The 27,314-nt window shown below is 38.5% G+C and overlaps 1 protein-coding gene across 6 annotated transcripts in view; it reads right to left on the bottom strand.

Annotated features, from left to right (window-relative positions):
• Positions 1-27,314, bottom strand: part of CCDC171 (coiled-coil domain containing 171) — a 398,768-nt gene that overhangs the window by 355,036 nt on the left and 16,418 nt on the right. For 3 of the 6 annotated variants that reach the window (XM_007969189.3, XM_007969188.3, XM_007969192.3), the window contains exons 3-6: positions 24,746-24,881; positions 17,160-17,334; positions 11,425-11,615; positions 8,720-8,851 (exon numbers count right to left, since the gene is read on the bottom strand). In XM_007969189.3, the coding sequence (XP_007967380.2) occupies positions 8,720-8,851; positions 11,425-11,615; positions 17,160-17,334; positions 24,746-24,881 (634 nt within the window). Of the gene's footprint in view, positions 1-8,719; positions 8,852-11,424; positions 11,616-15,192; positions 15,296-17,159; positions 17,335-24,745; positions 24,882-27,314 lie in introns of those variants that run through there. The other 3 variants (XM_073021619.1, XM_007969191.3, XM_037998369.2) reach the window with 2 other exon arrangements.

The following is a 27,314-nucleotide window of genomic DNA, read 5'->3' as shown; positions in this document are numbered from 1 at the left end:
CTGGCACTTACAAAAAAGAAATATGAATGGCCAATAAACATAACATGGTCAATGTCAAGGAAGTGGAAATTTGAGCAAGAATGAGATACAATTTCACACATACCCTATTTCAAAAGAAATTAAATCTGAAAAATACCTAGAGGCTGTGAATGAGAAGAAACTCTTCTTTGAAATTGTTACACCCACTTAAGAGAACAATTTGGCACATGTTTCATACACACTAAACACATACCCACATAAAAAGATTTGATGTTCATGGAATCACTGTCTGTAATAATTTAAATTCGGAAAGAACTTAAATCTCAATGTCAGTGTTATGATTTGAATGTTTGTCCCTTCCGAATCTCACGTTGAAATGTAATCCCCAATGTGACAGTATTGAGAGGTGGGGACTTTAAGAGAGGACTGGGTCATGACAGCTCTGCCCTTGTGAATGGGTTAATCCATTCATGGATTAATGGATTAATGGGTTATCATGGGAGTGGAACTGGTGGCTTTACAAGAAGAGACCTGAGCTGGCATGCTCAGCCCACCACCATGCAATGCCCGTGCAGCCTTTGACCTCTGCAGAGTTCCCACCAGCAAAAAGGCCTTCGTCAGATGCAGTCCCTTGACATTAGATGTCTCAGTCTCCAGAACTGCAAGAATACATTCCTTTTCTTTATAAATTAACCAGCTTCATGTATTCTGTTATAAGCAACAGAAAATGGACAAGGCAGTCAGGTAATGAGTAAATTATGGCACATGCACAAGATAAAATACTATACAGCAGTCAAATTGAATGAACAGAAGCTATTTTATTAACTTTAACAAATCTTAAAAATACAAGTAGGCCAGGCATGATGGCTCACACTTGTAATCCCACCATTTTGATAGGCCAAGGCAGGTGGATCACTTGAGCTCAGGAGTTCGAGAACAGATTGGCCAGCATGGCAAAACCCCATCTCTACTAAAAATGCAAAAATCGGCCAGGTGTAGTGGCATGTGCCTGTGGTCTCAGCTACTCAGGAGGCTGAGGTGGGAGGATTGCTTGAGCCCAGGAGGCAGAGGTTGCAGTGAGCCAAGATCGCACCACTGCACTCCAGCCTAAGTGACAGAGTGAGACCTTGTCTGAAAAAAAAAAAAAAAAGTGAAAAATATAAGTTGGACAAAGAAGCATCCTGTATGATATTCTAATGTATATCCTAAAACAAAAAATAATACAATATACTGTCAATGTATACAGACAGAAAATTAAACACCAACTTCAGAATGGTAGTTATTCTTTTGGGCCTGAAGTGGTGGCAGGATGGGGAAGTGATTCAGAATTGTCTTCAATGATACAACAATTTACTGTTTGTTTCCAGTTCAAGTAGACGTAACAAACACTAACATGATCTAGGTGGTATTTGTTACATTAATGGTATTGCTGGTTATACTGGGCATTGATTATATATAAATCCCTGGGGGGGGGGGTTGTATGTTCAAATATTTGCTTTAAGTTTATGGTTTTATCAATATAAATTCTGAGATGCACTGTAACACACAAGAAAATCCCCAAAAAATCTACAAAAATACCTCGTGCAATTTACAGAGAAACTTGCCTCCATCCCAAATAAATGTAACTTTAAAATTTCTGTTACAGAACATATTTTCTAATCAAACCAAAAGCTACCTGCATTCTTATTTGTGTGTGAAATAAAATCATATTAAGGACACTGGAAATTGAGGAAGTTTCTTTTTTTTTCCACTAGAGGGGGTTGTTGAACTCAAAATAATTTTAAAATGAGGCTTGCTTTTAAACTGACATTTAACATCAAAGGAAACTACATTTGGCTGTTAGAAAATAAACTTGCTTTCTTTCCATATCTTCCAGAAACACAGCCCAAAAAGTATAATTCTTTATATATACTCATATAAACAACATTTCTCAGAATCCAAAATACGGTTCCATTCCAATTCTGAAGAATTACACTAGTTAGAAAAATATCAGAGCTAAATATACTCCTCTTTTGTAGCTTATAAAATACATCAATATAGCTAACCACAACCTTAATCTATTACAAGATTATCTCCTGAAAGACCCAGAACAAGTTCCTCTTTTCTATGTCCCCAAGACCAGCAAAGTTATACAAATAAAAAGTGTTTGTTGCTGTAGAGTATAAACTGGTGCTTTGTATAATATGTATCATAATTATGAATCCATAAGCTTGTAGATGCAACAATTATATTTCTAGGCATTTACACAGAAGAATCATTTGTATGACTGCTCAAAGATATGGACAAGAATCTTAGTGAATCATTAATTGGAGCTAAAAATTTTTAAAGAAGTAAAATGTACACCAATAAGAGACTGCTGAAATACAATATTCCCTCTTATCTGCAGTTTCATCTTCCCTTTCAGTTTCCCTGAGTCAACCTAGGTCCAAAAATAAGTGAATACAGTACAATAAGATATTTTGAGTGGGAGAAAGACACATTCACATTACTTTCATTATAGTATCTTGTTATGATTTTTCTATTATTACATTGTTAATCTCTTACTGTGCCTAATTTATAAATTAAAGTTTATCATAGGTACGTGTGTGTATAGAAAAAAACACAGCATATGTGCAGTTTCAGGCATCCACTGGTGTCGTGTAACATATGCCCCACAGGTAAGGGAGAGGCTACAGTATGTTAGGAAAATCCACATGACAGAATGCCACACAAATACTAAAAGAATAAGGTATGAACATCAAAAGATGGATGCAAAGTATTATTGAGGTATATCATTTTATTTATGTAAAAACATAATGCTTCTATATCCCGACATGAGGAGTGAAATCAAAGGTGAAAGGGGTAAGACCCTTACTTTCTTGCTTTTAAATTTCCCTAAATTAGGGGATTTATTTATTTGTTTTTTGACAAGAGTCTCACTCTGTCGCCCAGGCTGGAGTGCAGTGGTGTGACCTCAGCTCACTGCAACCTCCACCTCCTGGGTTCAAGCAATTCTCCTGCCTCAGCCTTCTGAGTAGCTGGGATTACAGGTGCGTGCCACCACGACCAGCTAATTTTTTGGTTTTTGGTTTTTGTTTTTTCAGTAGAGATGGGGTTTCACTGTGTTAGCCAGGATGGTCTCAATCTCCTGACCTCATGATCTGCCTGCCTCAGCCTCCCAAAGCGCTGGGATTACAGGCATGAGCCACTGCGCCCAGACAAATTAGGGGCATTTTTATAACGAAGTTATCAGTGGCAGAGTCCTTTTCTATGCCATTTGTTAATAGGATAGCAGTACATAGTTTTCCAGAAGAAAAGAAATGCTCCTTGCTGCCCTTGATTATTTAAGGTAAACTTTCTTAAGGTGTTTCCCTGTCATACATGTTAACATATGTTAATGTGTTACATAAATAAAATTATAAGCCAGGTGTGGTGGCTCACTCCTGTAATCTCAATACTTTGGGAGACTGAGGCAGAAGGATCACTTGAGCCCAGGAATTCAAGACCAGCCTGGACAACACAGGAAGACCCCCATCTCTACAAAAATTTTAAAATAAGCCAGGCTTCGTGGCACATGCGTGTGGTCTCAGATACACAGGAGGCTGAGGTAGGGAAAGGTTGCAGTGAGCTGTGATAGTCCCGCTGCACTCCAACCTGGGCAACAGAGCGAGACCTTGTCTCAAAAATAGAAAGTAATAAAACAAAATAAAATTATATTCCTAATATTTTGCATTCATCTGTTGATGTTCATATCTTATTTCTGTGTATTTGCACAGTATTCTGTTATAGGATATTCCTAAAAACACTTTCATTTCACATAACTTCCTCCAAGGTGTCACTACATCACAATCGTACTTACTAGGTCAGCTTTTGATATGTTGCACCCCAATCCCTAGATTGTCTTAAGGCCTCTCAGACCATGCCTACTAAGGCTGGTCTGATAACTTTCTTCACTGCCTCCCTGTTCTTTCTCCTCTTTCTTTAGTTCATGGAATTATTTTCAAGCTACACTTCCCATACCATCACAAACTCCCCCATACTTCAATCACTAGATACATACACCAAACTTAGTCAATGAATAAGGAAAGGATAACTATATTCCCTGGTTGAGGTACAGAATTTTAGATATGAAATAAATATGAAAACATATATATTCATCTTCTAAATGTTTTCAATCCCACTGATAAAGTATACAGTGAAATTAAAGGGAAAAATGAAAAAGGAGGAACATGATAGTTTAGAAGCAAAGCTTTACCATTGCCTGTCCCACAACACAAAAGCTTGTGGCAGGACAAAGATTCCATGACGAAATCGCCATAAGCAATTGCAACAGACGCAAAAATTGACAAATGGGATCTAATTAAAAACTTAAGGGCTTCTGCACAGCAAAATAAACTATCATCAGAGCAAACAGGCCACCTACAAAATGGGAGAAAATTTTTGCAATCTATCCGTCTGACAAAGGTCTAACACCCAGAATCTACAAGGAAATTAAATGAATGTACAAGAAAAAAACAAACCACCCCATCAAAAAGTGGGTAAAGGACATGAACAGACACTTCTCAAAAAAAAGATATTCATGCAGCCAACAAACATGAAAAAAAGCTCAACATCACTGATCATCAGAGAAATGCAAGTCAAAAATCACAATGAGATACCATCTCAGGCCAGTCAGAATGGCAATTATTAAAAAGCCAAGAAACAACAGATGCTGGCGAGGTTGCAGTGAAAGAGGAATGAATGCTTTTACAGTGTTGGTGGGAATGTAAATTAATTCAACCATTGTGGAAGACCGTGTGGCAATTCCTCAAAGACCTAGAACCAGAAATACCATTTGACCCAGCAATCACGTTACTAGGTATATACCCAAAGGAATATAAATCATTCTACTGTAAAGACACATGCACATGTATGTTCACTGCAGCACTATTCACAATAGCAAAGAGATAGAATCAACCCAAACGCCCATCGATGACAGGCTGGATAAAGAAAATGTGCTATATATACACCACAGAATACTATGCAGCCATAAATGAATGAAATCATGTCTTTTGCAGAGACGGATAGAGCTGGAAGCCATTATCCTCAGCAAACTAAGGCAGGCACAGAAAACCAAACACCCCATGTTCTCACTTGTAAGTGGGAACTGAACAATGAGAACACATGGACACAGGGAGGGGAACAACACACACTGGGGCCTGTCAGGGGTAGAGTGAGGGGAAGGAGAGGATTAGGAAAAATAGCTATGCATGCTGAGCTTAATACATAGGTAATGGGTTGACAGGTGCAGCAAACTACCAAGGCACATGTGTACCTATGTAACTAACCTGTACATCCTGCACATGTACCCCTAAACTTAAAATAAATCCCAGCACTTTGAGAGGCCGAGGCAGGCGGATCACAAGGTCAGGAGATCGAGACCATCCTGGCTAACACAGTGAAACCCCGTCTCTAATAAAAATACAAAAATAAATTAGCCAGGCGTGGTGGTGGGCGCCTGTAGTCCCAGCTACTCGGGAGGCTGAGGCAGGAGAATGGCGTGAACCCAGGAGGTGGAGATTGCAGTGAGCCCAGATCATGCCACTGCACTCCAGTCTGGGCGACAGAGCGAGACCCCGTCTCAAAAAATAAATAAATAAAATGAAAATAAATAAATAATTTAAAAATTAAATAAGGCTGGGCAGGATAGCTAACGCCTGTAATCCCAGCACTTTGGGAGGCCGAGGCGGGCGGATCACCTGAGGTCAGGAGTTTGAAACCAGCCTTGCCAACATGGCAAAGCTCCTCTCTACTAAAAATACAAAAATTAGCTGGGCGTGGTGGTACGTGCCTATAATCCCCGCTACTCAGGAGACTGAGGCAGGAGAATCGCTTGAACCCAGGAGGCAGAGAGTGTAGTGAGCTGAGATCGCATCACTGCACTCCAGCCTGGACAACAGAGAGAAAGACTCTGTCTCAAAAAAAAAAAAAAAGAAATGAGAAACACTATCTTAAAACGACATAACTTTTTAGATAACACCAATAAGAATTCACTCACGTTAATATTCCAGAGAAGGACACCTCTATTTAGTGCTCCAATCCCCGAGAAAGAAAAAGAACATGGCATAAAATTGAAGTTTTCTTTTTATAGTGGGTCTGAATTCTAAAGCCCAGATGAGAGAAATATTATAACAAGTTTTGTCTATTAAAGATGAGGTTTCACTGAGAAGGTTTAAAAAAAAGGACTTATTTAAAAAACTGAATTCTCTTAGAGAGCTACACAAAGAGAACACTGTAAGATACTAACACCTAATTACAGTATGTAAAGCTAAACCCATCAACAGCCAAAAGAGAAGAAACGTTCACTCTATCCCTCAGGTTGTTTTTAAAAAACGTTTTATTTAACACAAAGTCACACTAGTTTCTTAAGATTGATTTATGGCCGAGCACGGTGGCCCACGCCTGTAATCCCAGCACTTTGGGAGGCCGAGGTGGGCGGATCACAAGGTCAGGAGATCGAGACCATCCTGGCTAACACAGTGAAACCCCGTCTCTACTAAAAATACAAAAAAATTAGCCGGGCGTGGTAGCAGGCGCCTGTAGTCCCAGCTACTTGGGAGGCTGAGGCAGGAGAATGGCATGAACCCAGGAGGTGGAGCTGGCAGTGAGCCAAGACTGCGCCACTGCACTCCAGCCTGGGTGACAAAGCAAGACTCCATCCCCCCCAAAAAAAAAAAGATTGATTTATAAAAGGAAAAGCTATTTTCTTTCATTAACAAAAAAAGACAAGAAATTGAGAAACAGAGTTCTAAACATTCTAGTTACAAAATACAATAAAATTTACCTTACAAAAGCAGCAAAGGAAGATACTATTCATAGTAACCAGGGAGCATATTCCTGCATTTTTCTGTACACATCATAATGAAAGACAAACGCCGAATTTTAAATTCTTTTCGGACTTCATATATACACTTTGGTATAACCACTATGTTTCATTTAGGATTTACAGGACTGATCAAGAAACTAGACCAAAATCACATCATCCACATATTTATACACAGGCCTTTGAATTACATTTTACAAATTCAGACCTCTGGCTGAGTGTTTAGAAATAAAAGGGCTATTTTAATTTACTTTATCTTGCTTGTTTATTCCAAGTAGCTTTAAGACACTTATCAACAGCTTAAATATCATGTGCTCTGCAAAGTCTTCCTCAGTCTCCTAGATAGCTAATCAACTTCTCTTTTGTGGTACTACAGCATTTTATTTAAAATTTTATCACACAATATTTACTCTTTTTACATGTCCCTGCATTGAAATATCTTCCAGGACAGAAACCAGGTCTTAATCAGTTTTATAGCCTCAGAAGCCAGAGCAGTAACTCAGTAAGTACTTAAAGAATGAATGAACGAGCAAATGAACTAATGAACTAATTAACTACACAAACTACAAACAGAATACAAGAGGTCTAAAGCGTGGTTGTACTGTCCTTCCAGATTCTACAGAAGAAGTGACTGGGAAGAAAAGCACTGCACAAAGACCAAAGGTTTGGAAAAACTGTGGTTTCATTGGTATTTTCAATACTGACATATACAACAAATTCAGTATTTCCACTGTTCACTACCAGCTTTTACTCTTAAAAAAATTAAGTGGCTTCTATTCTCTGCATATTTTTGGTCAACTTGTGTGTTGCAAAGTTGTTTGTGACACACAATTACTCCAAAACTATTATATGTGGGTATTTTTCATTCTTGTGAAAAATGCATATCTTTGACATCTATATAAAGGTTATTTCAATTTGTCACTTTGTGTAGAAAAATTACATAAAACACATTGTGTTATCACAAAATAATTAGAAGAAGTGATGAAAATGTCTTTGAAATTTTAAGTTAGTTGATTCATGGATTTTTTTCTTAAAGAGGATTAACTTCACAAATTTCCTTTAAAACACACGATAACACAATAGTTTGAGTTTCTCCTACCTCTCCTTCAAAATAAATACATATAATCTCCTGAAAAAATGCAAAGTACACTGGAATGAGAATCCAGAGAGCTGTAGTCTTTTCCCACATTAATCATTCAGCCTATAACCTGAGTCAGTAACTTCCAAATCTCCATCTGCTCATGTATAAAGGGGATTAGATGTAATCAGTAATTTTCAAATTGGACTACAGAAGCCTCAGGGATTCTGCATGTTTCAGGGATGGAGGAATACAGGATAATTAAGAATTTGTACTTCTTCAAAAGAGTTCAAAAATTACTACATTATATGATTTGTAAGGATTCTTTAACATCCAGATGCTATTACTCTATTTCTTTATCCTATTCAAAACAGCTATTAGTCTCACATTTTAAATTGGAAAAATAAAATACCAAATATATATACATCCTTCTTAAAAAATCACATAATGTATGCAATGGAAATCACTGTGGTATCTGTTGGTAATAGTTGCCCTATTGTCATGTAACAGCAAATGAAACATGGCCTTCCAGAATCAAAACTAGAAATTATTTTCCCTTTAAGCAAGTCAATTATCCCACTAATGTAATTTTGAATATCATCAGCATTAAAAATATATATTTAGCCAGGCGCGGTGGCTCATGCCTGTAATCCCAGCACTTTGGGAGGCCAAGACGGGCGGATCACGAGGTCAGGAGATCGAGACCATCCTGGCTAACACAGTGAAACCCCGTCTCTACTAAAAAATGCAAAAAAAAAAAAAATAAATAAATATATATATATATATATATTTAAGGAACTGAATTATTATTTTTAAAATACCTGTACTATAAATTGTAATTCTCTTCTTTCTGCTTCCCATTGTTCTTCTTGTAATCTAAACTCCTCCAACGCTGTCTCCCTGATATGACACTCCATCTCATTCTTCTCCTGTTGATGTTTTTCCAATGCTTCCTTTATATAAATAAAATTTTGCTTTACTATTAGATCAATAAAAGTTATCTTTCTTCCTTCATCCCCAGTTTAAATGTACAAAGAGGCTCTCCTTACCTATAGATGTTAAAATTCATCATAATTCATGTTAAAATCATTAATAAGGCCGGCGCAGTGGCTCAAGCCTGTAATCGCAGCACTTTGGGAGGCCGAGACGGGCGGATCACGAGGTCAGGAGATCGAGAACATCCTGGCTAACACGGTGAAACCCCGTCTCTACTAAAAAAATACAAAAAAAACTAGCCAGGCAAGGTGGCGGGCGCCTGTAGTCCCAGCTACTCGGGAGGCTGAGGCAGGAGAATGGCGTAAACCCGGGAGGCGGAGGCTGCAGTGAGCTGAGATCTGGCCACTGCACTCCAGCCTGAGCGACAGAGCGAGACTCCATCTCAAAAAAAAAAAAAAAAATCATTAATAAAACTATAATTTGATCATCAGAATGTAGATCTGAGTAAGAAGCTATGGTTATTTAAACAACAGGTTATACCTTGTTTATATAGGCATATATTTACCTATTACCTATATATAAGTACATATAAGCAACAGGCTGTATATACCTGTTTATATAGGCATATATTTTTCTGAAAAATGTAACTTCAGAGGTTTGAACAAAATATCAATATATGATATGATATCATATGATAGATATAAACAAAGTAAATTCCATTTAATATGGAAATAGCTACCTGTGATCAAAATGTCTGGATGATCCCTGATAATTTATATATAAATTTGACATAGAACAATGTATTTCCAAAAGGGAAAAAGGGGCAAAGAAAAGAATTTTGTGCAACAAATTAGGATAAGGAAACTCTAGAATGTTAAAAATGTGAAAAGCAAAAAACAAGAAATTTAAGTACGGGCTGTAATTTCTAGTTCTAAAGATAAATAATACTTGAAAAAAAGCATTTCCTTTTGGGTTTTCCAAGGTGTACTACATTTGCAACATCTAATTTGGTTCAATATCCTAAAAACATAAAATGCAATTTGCTGAGAAGCCCAGTTTTCTAACTACAGGGTTTAAAATCGAGTTCACATTAACAGAAAAAAAAAGTCTATGGTTTACAAGCATGAGAAAGAAAGCCTCTCATGTCCATATGATGGTAGCAGCGATCTGTCTAACAAATATTACCCTCCTGACTTATAGAAAGCTTTCATAAAGAGCCTTGAGGCGTTTTTTCCCCCAAGGGCTAGTGACTCAAATTCAACTCCAAACTGTCCCACGGGTCTCTGTGCAGATTAGTTTAAAGCCAATAGCCTAAAATCAAAGCACAGTTCTCCTAAGTAGCTAACTGAGATCAGATCAAAATCTTCTACCTTGAGGTGCAAGCTGATTGGCTGAAGAAATGCTACCACCATCACCCTCCTCTCCACATAACTCCAAAGCGTGGTATGTGGGGAAGGTTATACAGGCCCATCCAAGGACTTGTAATATCAGCTACCACCAAAACCTCCCCCATTCACACACTAATGCAGCCCTTCTGCATGCCAGCCAGTGTTCCAGGGTCTAGCAATACAGTAGTAAACAAAAGAGACAAACTATGACCACTGATGTGGAAGAAATCAAAAGTAAATTTGCTGACAATGGGAGCGACTGTACGAAAACTTTTACAGTTTGTAAATGCTTTTGTATAATTAACTTTTAGTAAAGACACATTTCCAGAATTCAAAAAACCCATTTACACCATGGTAAAGGTAGAATATTTTTATCACAGTTTTTTTTTCTTTGTTTTGTTTTGTTTTGTTTGTTTTTTGGGGGGAGACAGGGTCTCACTATACTGCTCAGGCTGCAGTACAGTGGCTATTCATAGGCCCAATCATGGTACACCGTGGCCTCAAATTCCTGGCCTCAAGTGATCCTCCCACCTCAACCTCCCTACTAGCTGGAACTACAGGCATGTACCACCATACCTGAGTTTGTCATGTAACTTTTTTTTTTCATTTAAACTGTTACTTCAAAAAAAATGGCAAATATAGACAACTCAAAATCTACCTTTAAAGTCACTGGCAACTTCAACCTTATACCACTTTTACTTTAGGGAGTAAAAAGGGAACAAAAAAATGAGGGAATAAATAGCTCACAATTTTAGTAAAAGTTAAACATGTTACATATCATGTCTATACAGAACATGCTCTATATAGATAATGAAGCTCATATAAACACACAAATATTTTTCTATATTTATTGTATATTCAGACCAAAATCCAGTGCCCATGTTTCTAAAATTTCAAATTTTCATGTCGCTAGACAAAAGGCTGTAGATTCTTACCTTCTTACAATATGCCCATATAAGTGCTTTGTTGGCTTTTAACATTTGATTAGTGACCACAAGCCATTTTTTACCCCAAAAAGTATACCTATTAATATACTAAGAAAGCGATCAGCAAAAATGCCCCTAAAAAAGAAAAAAATGGGAGGAAGGAAGGAAGGAGGAAGGAAAAAGGAAGGAAGGAAAGCCAGTATAACTTCAAGTAATGTACAACACATCTCGGTGAGTATTACATATAGGAAAAATCCTTTATAAAAACTATTTTACCTGTAGAGTTTTCTCTAGTCTGCTTTTTTCTTTCATAAGTAAATCATATTCTCGATTGCAATTTTGGATCATATTGTCTCTTTCCTCCAAATCATGTTCAAACCTTCTGCATTCTTCTTTCCATTTTTGCTGAGAAGTCTGAAATGCTTCCTCAATTTCATTTGTCTTTGCTTGAAATTCTGAATTTTGTGCTATTAAGAATAGAATAACAGGTACATTTACAACCATGAATTAAATAAGAAGGAGCCCCAAAACCTAGGCATTGGAGTTGACATCATTTACAGCATGATCTTAGGATAAAACAATTAACCTTTCCATTACAGTAAACTCTTGAAAACCTTTCCAGTCCAGTAAACTCTTGAAAAGTTCACAGTCTCTAAACCAATCTATTCTACAATTTTTCAGTCTCTTCTTCCCCTTCAGACAATGATGATTTTGCTATGAAACAGCGTGACATATTTCTGATGGCATGTCCAAGTTTAGGTGCACTTCTAGCACCGGCTGCAACTCTATTGGTTTTTGTCCTATTCAAGAAAACAAACCAGCTGAGTGTGGTGGGGCACACCTGTAATCCCAGCTACTCTGAAGGCTGAGGTGGGAGGATCACTTGGGCCTAGGAGTTGGGAGACCTCCTCTCAGATTTTTTTTTAAAAAAGAAAAGAAAAGAAAAAGGAGAAGAAGAAGACAGAAAAATCAATTTTTAAGACTGCAATATATAGGGCAAGTTTTTAAAAACAGTAGATTACAAATTTTGATATTTGACTATTGACAACAAACTAGTTGTGGCACATCTTACACAAGCGTCACAAAGCTGAGGCTGGAAACCACTGCCCCAGCTCTTAGAACTGTAGCTACTTACTTTGCCAGATGTAGGTGCAACTCACCTCTTACCCTATTACCTCAACAATAACCAACACCTATCAACACACTACCACTGCTGCTCTGTTTCAGCACCTAGAAAAGAAGGAAATGCTTCCAGGTCTGGCTCTATCACCTGCCACCTGATTAAACCTCTGTGATTCTCTTGAGTCTCACTAGGAATAAGAATGTCCCTAGTTAAGTTTTTGTGAAGATAAAATGAGGAAATGTTTATAAAAACGTGTTAAAAAATGTAGCCACAGCTACATTAGCAGTAGTATTTCTAAATTATATTTACTTGCATTATGAATGAATCATATATTCAAAACATTCAAAATACAAAGGTATAAAAGGTGCAAAAGGAAATACATTAAAAGTCCCCCACCCATTCAGCTGCCATCCCCAGAAGACATTCTTCCATGGTCTCTCATCCAGCATTGCAGGAAAGTAGTTTGAGGCCATTTTGACTCCTGATCCTTTGCATTTGACCTCTTTTTCTTTTCTCTTGAAAGCTTTAGAATCTTCTCTTTGTCTTTATTTTTCTGAAATTTCGTAATGCTATGCCTTCAGTAGGTCTACTTCTTTCCATACGGTAAATATTCGATAGGCTCTTTCAATCTGGCAATTTATATCCTTTAGTTCTGAGATGTTATCTTGAGTAATTTCATTGATGATTTATCATACATTTTTGTTTCCTCTCTTACCTCTTTCACTATTCCCTATTATTCAAATTGGTTCTCAAATTTTTTCATCTCTTCTCTCCTATTTTTCTACCTCTGTCTTTTTAATTTCTGGGAGGTTTCTTCCATCTTCATCTTCCATTGCTTCTAGGGACATTTTTCATTTCTGCCTTCACATTTTTAATTTGTTAATTTTTTTCAAGCCAAACTGTATCCAATTTTATTAATTATATTTTTCACAAATAATAACAGTATTGCAGGCAGGTATTTAAGTTAACAGTATACAACTTTTAAACTCCCTCCCCTTCAAAGGACTACCAAAATCAGAAAGCCACTATAAACCCAATGAAGTCCTCATTTGATGTTCTGAACAGGGAAAGTTTAGAGTGGGGGTTGACATTTCACATTAACATGTTGTTTAACAACTTTTCACCAGCCGACTCTGACTTTTAGGAAGTGAAATGAAAATGGCAGAATTTATCTAAAGATCTACAATCTAAAAACAGAAGCACTGCTATTTTGAGGCATGCCATCTCAGTGGTGTCACTGGAAAGTCCAGATTGCCTGATACACTGACAACCAATTACCGGGAGTCAATCCCAAGAGATGTACGGGCTTAAGGGAGTTAAGTCTATGCTGAAGGTGGAAGGGAGAAGAGGACATAAAAACAAATTTGTTTTTCCACACCACGAGGTGTTTGTGCCAAGGTGACTACGTGTGTCAACATCAGGGAATCTCTCCTCCTGGGAGCCAAGAGGAAGTCTCTCAAAACTAGAAGGGAAAGGTGTTTTCCCCACATCAATCCACTTCGGAAACATTCTATTAGTAACACAAGTCCCTTCCTCAAAAAACGACGTGTTCTGTGGGGCAACAACATAGCTTTAAACAAAAAAATACAACAAAGCCTGCATTTTCATAAAACTTGGTTGAAAAATATTTCAAACTGTATAGTCACCAAAAGTACACAGTTATCAAAAATGCACACATTTCACTTGGCGTTTCCAGCACCCTGAGCTTTCTGTGCCTGGTCTGTTTTGGCATCCCCATTTCCTGCAGGATTCTTCCCCTCCTTGTAAGTGTCAGCTTTTCCCTTTGGGTACCTTTTCTCCCTTCTTTGCAGGGGAAAAGAAGACTTTTTAGGCTTGGGCTCTGGCTTTAAAGGAGCAGGTTTAGCAGACAACCTTGCAGATCTTCTCTGTAGCTTGGCTTTATCTCCTGTAGCATCCTCTTCAGACTTTCTCTTGGGCATGGTGGCAATGCCAGTAAGACGTAGCACCAGATGCAGAGATGTAATGGCGTGTGGGCTTTGGTCAGTCCGAGAGTCCTTCTTGCCTCTTCTTCATACTGCTTCCATATTTTTAATTTCTTTTTTTTTTTTTTTTTGAGACAGAGTCTCACTCTGTCACCCAGGCTGGAGTAGAGTGGCACAATCTCAGCTCACTGCAACCTCTGCCACCCAGATTCAAGCGATTCTCCCGCCTCAGTCTCCCGAGTAGCTGGGATTACAGGCACTTGCCATCGTGCCCAGCTAATTTTTGTATTTTTAGTAGAGACAGAGTTTCACCATGTCGGTCAGGCTGGTCTTGAACTCCTGACCTTGTGATCCACCCGCCTCAGCCTCCCAAACTGCTGGGATTATAGGCGTGAGCCACCGCGCCTGGCCTCATATTTTTAATTTCTAAGAGTTTTCATTTTTTATAACATCTGGTTCCTACTTTATAGATGAAATACATTCTTTCAGCTCTGAAGAAATTAATGCTACTTGTTTTAAATGTTCTCCCTGCAGAGCCTCTGTTTCTTCTAAGTTGATTTCTTCTCTCCATTTTAGAGGGTTTCCTCATATATCTGATAACTTGGTTGTCTACTCTCATTAAAAGTGAGAAACTAGGCCAGGCACGGTGGTTCACACCTGTAATCCCAGCACTTTGGGAGGCCGAGGCGGGTGGATCACTTGGGGTCAGGAGTTCAAGACCAGCCAGCCTGGCCAACATGGTGAAACCCCGTCTCTACTAAAATACAAAAATTAGCTGGGCGTGGTGGTGTATGCCTGTAATCCCAGCTACTCGGGAGGCTTAGGCAGGATAATCCATTGAACTAGGGAGGCAGAGGTTGCAGTGAGCCAAGATCATGCCACTGTACTCCAGTCTGTGAGTGAGACTCCCTCTCAAAAAAAAAAAAAAAAAAATGAGAAACTATAAATGTAGTACAGTTTATACATTAATATACCCACCACCTAGAATCTGAGCTTCAAGGTAGAAGTTAACAACTTTCGTCTTCACTGGAGAAGGATCTGGATGGCTCATTTATTGGGAAACCTCCAACATCAGTATCATTAGGTTTTTCCTCCTGGCTTTGTATTAGTCCGTTTTTTTTTTTACAAAGACATGCCCTACACTAGGCAATTTACAAAAGAAAGAGGTTTATTGGACTTGCAGTTTCATGTGGCTGGGGAGGCCTCACAATCATGGCAGAAGGCAAGGAGAAGCAAGTCATATCTTATGTGCATGGCAGCAGGCAAAAAGAGAGCTTGTATAGAGAAACACCCATTTTTAAAACCATCAGATCTCATGAGACCCACATCACAAGAACAGCATGGGAAAGACTCGCCCCGATGATTCAATCATCTCCCACTGGGTCCCTCCCATAACACGTGGGAATTATAAGAGCTACAAGGTGAGATTTGGGAGGGGACACACAGCCAAACTATATCAGCTTGGTCAGGTGATACACAGAAGAGTCCTCCAACATCTGGCATAGAGTGTAGAAATGCAAGTGTTAGCTTTTGGGGAACTCAGTATACAAAGGAAGTTGGGGGCTGAGCATGGTGGCTCATACGTGTAATCCCAGCACTTTGGGAGGCCAAGGTGGGAGGATTGCTTGTGGCCAAGGGTTTGACACCAGCCTGGTCAACATGGCAAGACTCAGTCTCTACCAAAAAAAAAATTTTTAATTAGTCAAGTGTGGTGGCATACACCTATAGTCCTGGCTACTCAGGAGGTTGAGGTGGGAGGATGGCTTAAGCCCAGGAGTTCAAGGCTGCACTGAGCTATGATCACACCACTGCCCTCCAGCCTGGGCAACAAAGTGAGACTCTATCTCTAAAAAATAATAACAAATTAATTAATTAAAGGGAAGCTGGAAGGAATGGCTCCTCAATATTCAGCATTCAGAATCTTCCTGGTTTTGCCAGTCAAAAGACTCTCTATTTTGCCATCTCCAGGGATTAAACCTCTTGATTTCCACTAGTAATTCTTAAGTAATCTCAGAATAGCATGCTCTTGGAAGGAAATCTAAGGACCCATCTGCCTCTCAAACAGCTTTCATCTAAACCTCCTTATTTTACTCACTACTGCTACTCCCATACATAATTCCAATGGTATCTGGTGCTTAAGCCTTTTGACTAAGAATTTCTCTTTCAGCTTTCCCCACTCTGGACTTAGGATTTTAATGTCTCTCTGACTCAGTTATTCCTCATCCATTCGCTTTCCAGCTTCCAAAATTTTCTCCCTTGTCACACCCCCTATTCTCTCCACTGCTATGGGATTATCTCATAACTGCATTAGGCTTTTTATACTACCCTCAACACTTCATTACAAAAATTTTAAAACCAGGGAAAGTTGAAAGTATTGTGCAGTGAACATCCATATATCCACAACCTGGACTCGAGGATTGTTAACATTTTGCCTTATTTGCTTTATCAGATATTCATTCATCCATCAATGTTTGCATTCATTTATCCACCCATCAGTCCATCATATATTTTATGCACTTCAAAGCAAGTTGCAAACATCAGTACATTTCACTCCTAAATAGTTCAGCATGTATATCATTAATTAGAATTTAGTATAGTTTAATATAGAGCCTGGAATACATGTTTAAGACAAACAAACAAAAATCCCTTTGTGATTCTGTTGATTATTCATGGAAGAAGTGCTTCTAAAAAGTGACTAACAGAATTTTGAACTCCTTTTTCCATATATGCACAGCATAAAAATATTAATGTAAAGTAGATAAATGTTCCCCAAAATTGCCAGAAGACTTTTTATATGTACCCAGCTAAGTCTGTACATCAAAAGTCAGTCAATGAATCAAAACCTTACCTCTGACCCTATATGGGATATACACACAACAGTGAGGAGTAATACACAACAATCAGGTTACAACCCTAAACATGGGAAGAAATAGAAACAGTCTTACCACAGAGCTTTTCTTGGATCCTATGTGCCTCGGCTAATCTTTCTTCAGCAGCCCGTCTTCCAAGACCAGCTTCCTTTCTAGCAACAGCTAGGTCATATTCCAGACTTTGTCGCAATGCTTCCCCCTTTTCAACCTCGGACCGTAGCTTGGCAATCTGGCTCTCATAGCTTGCCAGCTAAAAACAAATTCCTGACATCAACATGTGTCCAAAGATTATGAAAGCATACATTCAAACATTTAAGTTTCTTAGAGAAACTTGTTTCCATAATATATACAAGGCAAAAATTCAAAAATTTATATGTTCTGAATCACCAGAAAGGAAGCACTGTCTTACAAAATGACACTCATTATGTTTTTTACTTTAGAGAATCCACTAGAGGAAAAAAAACAAAAAAAGTCTTACAAGAACTTTTTATAAAATTAAAGATAAATTACATGTTTTAATCAGAAATAGTCACACCTTGGCCAGACATGGTGGCTCACTTCTGTAATCCCAGCACTTTGGGAGGCCAAGGCAAGAGGATCACTTAAGCCCAGAAGTTCAAGACCAGCCAGGGCCACATGGGGAGACTCTGTCTCTATAAAAATAATAATACAAAAATTAATCAGGCATGGTGGTGTGTGCCTGTAGTCCCAGCTACTCAGGAGGCTGAGATGGAAGGATTGCTTGTGTCTGGGAGGCAGAGGTTGCAGTGAACAGAGACCACGCCACTGCACTCCATCCTGAAGGACAGAGCAAGACTGTCTCAAAAAAAAAAGAAAAGAAAATATTCATACCTAAAAAAAAAAATGCATGATACATACTAAGCACTTAAAAATTCATTCTTTCCTTTCCTCCTTCTATTCCCTAAATGAAACCAATAAATAAATTGTATCAAAGTAGTTTAATATTGTCTGTATTATTTCTCTTGATTATGATACTGATCATAAAGTAATAAAAGTGCCAATTTTGCAGGGATTTAAATGAACGAATATCGAATTTGTGATCCTTCTGAAGTAGCATGACAGAAGGTCAGAGACAACCGGCTTCTCAATAGGCTTGATCAATGAGAGGCACATGTGGAGTGACTGACAGCAGGGGAAGTGAAAATGCCAAGATACTTCTGCCTTTCTAGATCTACCTCGAGTAGTTATCCCTCTCTTGTCTGTGGCTGCAAATCCTTATGGACAATCCCTCCCTCCATGGGCCTTGCTTTGTCCAGTTCTAGCTCTAATCAACCTTGGGAATAGAAGCAGTTCTTAATGTTGTTGGGTTGTCTTAATCTCCTCTAGTTGTCTTTTCCACTTTTCTAGTACCTGTGTAATCAATACCCGCTACTAATGTCCCTTTGTTGTAAGACTTAGAATGGTTTCTGTTTTCCTAACTGAATACCCAGTAATATTGCTCTTGGTATCAGAAATTGTCTCAAGATGGGTTTATAATATTGAGTGTCTAACATATTTAAGCGTGAACACAGTGAAAGCCTCTTTGCAGGCAGAAATGGGACTCTAGTGATCTAGAGCATACAGTGGGATCACAGTTCTTTAAATTACGGTGTGCAGTTGTTTAGGATGAAGTGCCAGTTGAAAACAAGCCTTTGGAAAATGAAGTAATGAATGCACTTAACTATGATGCCAGTATTGATTTACTATAAGACCTGAGGGGTAGAAAGGCTAAATTTCACTATACTAGAGAATTTACAAAAACAAAATGATAATCTCAGAGCTTTAGAATCTCAGTTAAAGACAGTCAGAAAACCAGAGTTTTTACGGTGACTTTAAAATAATTGCTTATTTAGTATAGCCCCAGGGCAGATAAGGTTATGAACAAACCTGAAAATCTAATTATGGGAAATGCAAAATTACAAGTTCAGTGAAGAGTTTCACCAAGTTTCTACTGTTAAGATGGTATCAGCTGGATATTAAGTAGGAAGAACATAGGATGAGGACTTTCAGAATTGAACAAACCTAAAAACTATGAACTCTCAAATCCCCCCTGAACATTCCTTACCAAAAAAAAAGGAGCCTCTCCTCTCTGACTAAGTTAACCAGCTTTTCCTTGCTGAAAGATTTAGTAACGACCACACCTGAAGCAGCTGCCTTGCAGGAATATTTGCAAGAGCCACCTACATTGCTCTGTTCACCACAGATTGACTCAGATCTCAGTATGCTACAGAAGGAAAAATGCAGTCTGCTCCAGGAGGAAATAGCTTATATAGCAGAAGAACTGAAAGCTCTTGCTAATCTACTTTTCACAGGAACTTGGAGAACATGTACAAGATCGATTTCGTAAGTTAACTCTAACAGTTCTGCTTGGATGGTTGACTGAAAATTGAATTCGACATCGGCCTACAATCATTTCATAAGGTCAAAATACCAGTACTTTCCTGGCATAATACAGACTTAAGAACATGGGAGTGGTTTTGTGCAAACCAAAGCCTCCCCTTTCCTTGACTACATCGTCTTCGAGGGCACAATGTACATTACTTAAAATTAAAATGCTGGCCAGGTGCGGTAGATCACTCCTGCAATCCCAGCACTTTGACAGGCTGATAAGAGAGGGTTGCTTGAGGATAGGAGTTTGAGACCAACCTGAGCAACAGAGCAAGACCCCATGTCTACAAATAATAATAATAATAATAAATTAGCCAGCTGTGATGGCACACACCTATACTCCTAGTTACTTGGGAGGCTGCAGCATAAAATCACTTGAGCCCAGGAGTTCCAGGCTGTAGGGAGCTATGATCACATCACTGCATGCAAGCCTGGGCAACAAAGCAAGACCCTGTCTCTAAAAGAAAAGATTTAAAACAACAAATATACATACATGTATACATACACACACACACAAAATAACTGAAATATGATACATGATATGTAGCTATAATTTTTTTTTTTTTGAGACAGAGTCTTGCTCTGTCACGCAAGCTGGAGTGCAGTGGCATGATCTCGGCTCACTGCAACCTCCACCTCCCAGGTTCAACAGATTCTCCCACCTCAGCCACCCAAATAGCTGGGAGTATAAGCGTGCACCACCACGCCCAGCTAATTTTTGTAGTTTTAGTAGAGACAGGATTTCGCCATGTTGACCAGGCTGGTCTCGAACTCCTGACTTCAAGTGATTCGCCCACCTCAGCCTCCTCAAGCGCTGGGATTACAGGCGTGAGCCATGGCACCCATCCTGTAGCTGTAATTTCTAAAATGTGGTATGCATCTGTGATTTCTGTTGATGATACTCAAAAGTATTGCTAACACTACTATGACTTGTTAAAAGGAGGACTGGCTGGGTCAAGCCCTTCAGAACTGAAGGAAATCCTTAATATCAGTTAGAGGTCAATAAAAATAAAATTATAAGCTTTCCCCATCTAAATTCACAGATTCCCAGATTTCTCTTTTTGAGGACTCCAGCTTAAGAATCCCTGCTCTTAAGAGTACTGGCTGGGTCAGACAGTATCTTCAGGCCATAAAGCCTACCGATTAGTCCTAAGTTTCCAGTATTTTTTGGCTAAAAGAAGTTATGTCAGCCGGGTACAGTGGCTCACACCTGTTGTCCCAGCACTTTGGGAAGCCAAGGCAGGTGGATCACTTGAGCCCAGAAGTTCAAGACCAGCCTGGACAACATGGCAAAACCACGCCTCTATAAAAATACAAAAAACTAGTCAAGCATGGTGGCACATGCATGCCTGTAGTCCCAGCTCCTCAGGAGGTTGAGGTAGGAGATGACTTGAGTCCAGGAGGTTGACGCTGCAGTGAGCCAAGATGACACCACTGCACTCCAACCTGGGTGACAGAGCGAGACCCTGTTTCAAAAAAAAACACACAGACACACAGACACACAGACACACACACAAAGAAGTTATGTCACTCTTTACCCTCTCCCTTTCTCATTTATCTGGATTTTCTTGCACTGTCATCACTATCTGGGCCAATGAGATATGTGAATAGCCTCACAGTCTTCTTGTCCTATTTTCCACAACTTTATTGTTATGCTCAAATGATTCTAAAAACCACTGCAACAATGAAAACTTTATACTATTTTCTTATCCTAATCATGTACATCAATGCAACTTCATCTCATCTGGATCCTACGAGTCTATAAGCAATTCTTCTTTCCATACCCTCTGTGTACTAATAAATCCTTTCAACAGTAATCTATTATTCAAATACCTATCAAAGAAAACTGTAGTTCAGAAAAATGAAGTAACTTGCCTAAAATCCCCCAACAATAAAACTCCTAGAGGAGTCTTTAAATATATTTTGTGCCAATCACCATGCATGATTTGTGTTCACATTAGGAATACATGATAAGGCATACATGGCCTTAGTTTTTAGATCACTGCATTCCTCTCTGCCTTGCTTCCTGATGGGTATACTTGAAGATTGTATGGCTAAAAAATTTAACTACATAATACAAGTATGATCATCTACAGAAATAATTGAAGGCCAGGCACAGTGGCTCACTGGCTCATACCTGGAATCCCAGCACTTTGGGAGGTCAAGGCAGGTGGCTCACTTGAGATCAGGAGTTTGAGACCAGCCTGGCCAACAGGGTAAAACCCCGTCTTCACTAAAAATACAAAAATTTGTCTGGGCGCGGTGGCTCACACCTATAATCCCAGTACTTTGGGAGGTCAAGACAGGTGGATCACAAGGTCGGGAGTTTGAGACCAGCCTGCTCAAGATGGTAAAACCCCGTCTTTACTAAAAATACAAAAATTAGCCAGGCGCAGTGGCAGGCACCTGTAATCCCAGCTACTTGGGAGGCTGAGGCAGAAGAATAGCTTGAATCTGGGAGGCAGAGGTTGCAGTGAGCCAAGACAGCACCATTGTACTCCAGCCTGGACAACAGACTGAGTGAGACTCTGTCTAAAAAAAAAAAAAAAAAAAAAAAGAAAAGAAAAGAAATAATTGAAAATAATAATAATTACTAATATAAATCTGGAGTTGAACCAATTATAATTTCCTGTTTTAAGAAAATTGTCTTCCTTCCCTAAGATAATTTCCTACCTCTTTAATGTGAACATATACTTCAAAACATTTTGATCAAATAAAAGAGAACAGTGTGTTCTGCTGAGAAATCTAATGACAACCATAAACATATTATGAAAGAATATATTTATTTTTATTTTATTTTTGTAGATACAGGGTCTCACTCTGTTGCCCAGGCTGGTTTCAAACTCCTAGGTGCAAACAATCCTCTTGCCTTGGCCTCCCAAAGTGCTGGGATTACAGGCATGAGCCACCATGTGAAAGAATTTATTTAATAGAAGAATGATTATCATCATACTAATACTCTCAAGTAACATGTACATTTGGTTTTTTTTTTTTTTTTTTTTTTTTTGAGACGGAGTCTTGCTCTGTAGCCCGGGCTGGACTGCAGTGGCCGGATCTCAGCTCACTGCAAGCTCCGCCTCCCGGGTTTATGCCATTCTCCTGCCTCAGCCTCCGGAGTAGCTGGGACTACAGGCGCCCGCCACCTCGCCCGGCTAGTTTTTTTTTGTATTTTTAGTAGAGACGGGGTTTCACCGTGTTAGCCAGGATGGTCTCGATCTCCTGACCTCATGATCCGCCCGTCTCGGCCTCCCAAAGTGCTGGGATTACAGGCTTGAGCCACCGCGCCCGGCCCTACATTTGGTTTTTAAAAATAAGTTTTAGCATTTATGAATAATTAGCATACATTTGACACATATCACTTTATATGGATTATTATAATGTAAATAGAAGCAATTACTTCAACTATTACTTTAAAATCACCTCAGTTGGGCCGGGCACGGTGGCTTATGCCTGTAATCCCAGCATTTTGGAAGGCCAAGGTGGGCAGATCACCTGAGGTTACGAGTTCAAGACCAGCCTGGCCAACATGGTAAAACCCCATTTCTACTAAAAATACAAAAATTAGCTGGGCATGGTAGCACGTGCCTGTAATCCCAGCTACTGGGGAGGCTGAGACAAGTGATTCTACAATCACTTGAACCTGGAGGCAGAGGTTGCAGTGAGCCGAGATCACTCCAGTGCACTCCAGCCTGGGTGACAGAGTGAGACTTCGTCTCAAAAAAAAGAAAAATTATAATAATAATATTACCTCAATTGCTACTAAAAAATACAAAGAGAATGATTACGTATTCATCTCTTGTTTTTTCAATCAGCAATACCACCGCTCCTTAGATACACTGAAAAAAATCATCTTTTCATACTCTCCTCTGTTGCCCAAGCTGGAGTACAGTGGCACAATCTCAGCTCACAGAAACCTCCAGCTCCAGGGTTCAAGTGATTCTCCTGCCTCAGCCTCCCAAGTAGCTGAGATTACAGGTGGCGCCACCACGCCCAGCTAATTTTTGTATTTTCAGTAGAAATGGGGTTTTACCATGTTGGCCAGGCTGATCTTGAACTCCTGACTTCAAGTGATCCACCCACCTTGGCCTCCCAAAGTGCTGGGATTATAAGCATGAGCCACCGCACCTGGCCCTTATTATACATTTATTCAGTACACAACCACTGACTGATGGCCTACTATGTGCCAGTAAACATTAGCAATATGGAGACACAGTGGGATCACTGTTTTCAGCTCTCAGGGGGTTTACAAACTAAAGAAGAGCAGATAAGCATGATATAAATGTTTTAGTTCTAAAATATCTGTAACAGCAATATGTTGTGGAAGAACAAAGTAGTAGCTGGTTTAACTTAGAGAGACATGACAAGGTTTCCCAACATAAGAACTGCATAACTTAGCAAAAAGGGAAGAAAAACATACTGCTTACACTTAACTGTCAATAAATTACAGCTACTATTACAGTACACGAGTACTTTCCAAATTTTATTTCACTTAATTATCACAACAATCCTTTGGGACCAGCAGTGCACAATGAGAAACCAATGGTGTACAGGATAAACAAGTAGCCCAAGATGACGCATCTTAAATGGAAAGGCCAGGAATGAATTGAGCTCTGTGTAATTTGATATTCTTCCCACTACACCAGGTGGCCCAAACTGAGTTTTAAGAATAAATAAGATTTAGCAGAGAAAAAAGGAGAAAGAACACAACAGAGAGAAGAGGCATAAAGATATGACTCATGAGTTATCTTAGAAGGGAAGAAAAACTATCTTGGAATATATACATACACATATGAAATATATATATACACATACATACTAATAAAATAATGAAAGTAACATAAAATAATGAAAGTATAACATAAAGTAAGATAATTTATGAATTAAACTATGATTAAAAATTCCATACTCAAATTTACTTGAGATTGTTCTATAACTGAGACCTTAAAGGAACCTACATTATGATTTCAAAAATGTCTGATTTATAAATCCTTTAATCATCAAACACGTTCATAAATTAATATTTTTAATCAATTGAACCCATTAATTAAAATAAATCTAAGATAACATAGAAATAAACATAATTCATTAAAGTTTTACTTTAACACTTATGCAATTACACTACATTTTAAAATCATGTTTTATTTATTACAATTTCCTTTTTAAACACAAGAATGGTATAGTGATAAAGGTTAAACATGGAGTTTTTCATATGAAATAAATCTAAAAAATCAAACTCAACTTTTAACATTATTTCAGAGGAAAATAAATCGTACCTCTGCATTGTGTTTGGTTGTTATTTCTAATTTTTCTTTTTTAGCCCGATGGAGTTTCTTCCTGAGATCAGCAGTAATATCCAACTCTGTTTCAGTTTTAAGTATTTGTTTTACATCTGATGAGGCATTCTTCAACCTACAAAATGAGATTATAGTAAAATGCATATGCTTCTCATAAAGCACATTTCAGAGCATTTCTGATATTTCTGATAACTTATTTTTCAAAAAACAAAGAGAACATGACATAGTTCTTGACTTAGAGTTCACAATCTAGTAAAAGATGTCCATTGCGAAAGCTATGTAGAAATACAAAGTAGTATATATAGATAGATAGACATCTAGCAACAAACCACTGTCTAATGGGAAATTACCACATTATTCAAGATTGCAACTTAAACTGTCTGATCATACCACAGGCTGGATCATTTTGGAAGAGACTGGGTTCACCCACTTTTTTTCTTTGTAAATAATACATTTTGTTTACTGCACATGTAATACATAATACGAAAAGAAAAATGTCAGACTAAAGCACACTACTCTCTCCCAAAAATAAAAATGAAACATTAAAATAACCGCAAACAGAATTCAGAGGTATAAACTCACAAGAGAAAGAACACAAAAGATGAGATAATAGCAATAAAATACTGGAAGCTGAAATGCATGTGGACAAGTGGTAACTGATAACCCCCAAAAGCTCAGTAATTGACGACACCTTTGAAAATCGGGGTAAAAGTAGAGCAGAAAACAGGAGAATTAGTTGAAAGTCTGCCAACAAAATAATTACATCCTCAGATCCTCTATCCCCTATACCACACAACTGGGCACCTATCTCTTTCCCAGTCTGGCAGAAAAACACTAGGGGTTTATTCCCTGGAGAGGATAAAACAGAAGGTCTCTGGATCATAAGACATTAGATATAAATGACATAAGTTTTTCATACTACATACAATAAGCTTGAGTTAAAAGTTATATAATAAAAGAGCACTCTAGAGTTTTAATACTACTTGTCCTGTCAGAAAGATGGCAGTCAAGCAGTGATTGGAAGTGTCTTCCCTACATAACCTAAGCAACCAGGTGAAAAATACCTAAAGATACTGATGCCAGTCGTTCTCTATCAAAACAGCTTAACCAAATAACCCTACAGAGCAAACCACAAACACAAAGCCTCATACACTGAGCTTCCAGTCATCTTTTTAGGTGAAGCCCCTACTTTTCAACGTAAGCAGACAGCCAACAATCACCAAGAGTTTAGGAAGCACCTAACATGATAAAGAGAGACCAAAAATACGGTGCATAGAAAGAAGCATGCCTTGAAAGACTATGCAGAAAGATGACAACTTAGAAGAGGGAAAAAAAAAAAAAAACCTAACATTGTCTCCTAAAAAAAATAGGAGAGAGTATAACATCCATATATCACATCCATGACTGCAATAAGAAATGAAATATTCAGAGGAAAAAAAGCTCTTAAAAATCAAAAACACGGCCGGGTGCAGTGGCTCAGGCCTGGCCTCCAAGCACCTTGGGAGGCTGTGGTGGGCAGATCACTTGAGGCCAGGAGTTCAAGACCAGCCTGGCCAACATAGTGAAACCCTGTCTCTACTAAAAATACAAAAATTAGCTGAGTGTGGTGGCTCATGCTTGTAATCCCAGCTACTTGGGAGGCTAAGGCAGGAGAATCCCTGAACCCAGGAAGCAGAAGTTGCAGTGAGCAGAGATCACACCATTGCACTCCAGCCTGGGCAACAAGAGCGAAACTCCATCTCAAAAAAAACAAAAAAACAAAGAAAAGAAAAGAAAAAGAAAAGAAATCAAAAACACAAACTAAGAAAATAAAAAGCTAAATAAAAATAAAAGAAAAATCTCCCAGATAATAAACCAAAAAGATGGAGATGAAAAAATTGAAAATTTTTTAAATTAGAAGACTATCCAAGAAGTTCAAAATCTAAATAAAGGCGCAGAATGAGAAAATATAAATTTATAACATTAAATAGTCTTATTATTTTGTAAGCATTGTTCTAAGCATTTTACATATATAAACCTATTTATTCTTCACAATAATCTCATGAGATTGGTACTATTATGACCCCTATGACCCAAGTTCACAGGGCTAGTGAGGGGCAGAGCTGAAATTCAAACCCTGAAAGCCTGGCTCCATGATATATCCTCTTAACCACTGCACTATATAATGTCTCTCTGAAGGGGAGGAAACTATTATAGAAACAAATCCATGGAAATAGGCAGATTCCGAAGGATATAAGTTTCAAACCGAAAGGGCCTACTAAAGGAGCTCAGGTTAAATGCATGGAAATTTCAGAAAACAGGGAACAAAAAAGTAGTTCCTCCAAAGTCCAGAGAGAAATAAACAGGTTTTACACAAAAGACTAAGAAATACGTTTGACTATAAAAATCCCTGAAAGACAGCCAGGGCGTGGTGGCTCATGCCTGTAATCCCAGCACTTTCGGAGGCCAGGACAGGCGGATCATGAGGTCAGGAGATTGGAGACCATCCTGGCTAACGCAGTGAAACCCCATCCCTACTAAAAATACAAAAATTAGCTGAGCGTGGTGG

Source organism: Chlorocebus sabaeus, chromosome 12, assembly GCF_047675955.1.
Source record: "Chlorocebus sabaeus isolate Y175 chromosome 12, mChlSab1.0.hap1, whole genome shotgun sequence".
In the NCBI taxonomy this organism is placed as follows: Eukaryota; Metazoa; Chordata; class Mammalia; order Primates; family Cercopithecidae; genus Chlorocebus; species Chlorocebus sabaeus.
Note: the sequence above shows the minus strand (reverse complement) of the source record. Positions and strands in the feature narration are given on the sequence as shown.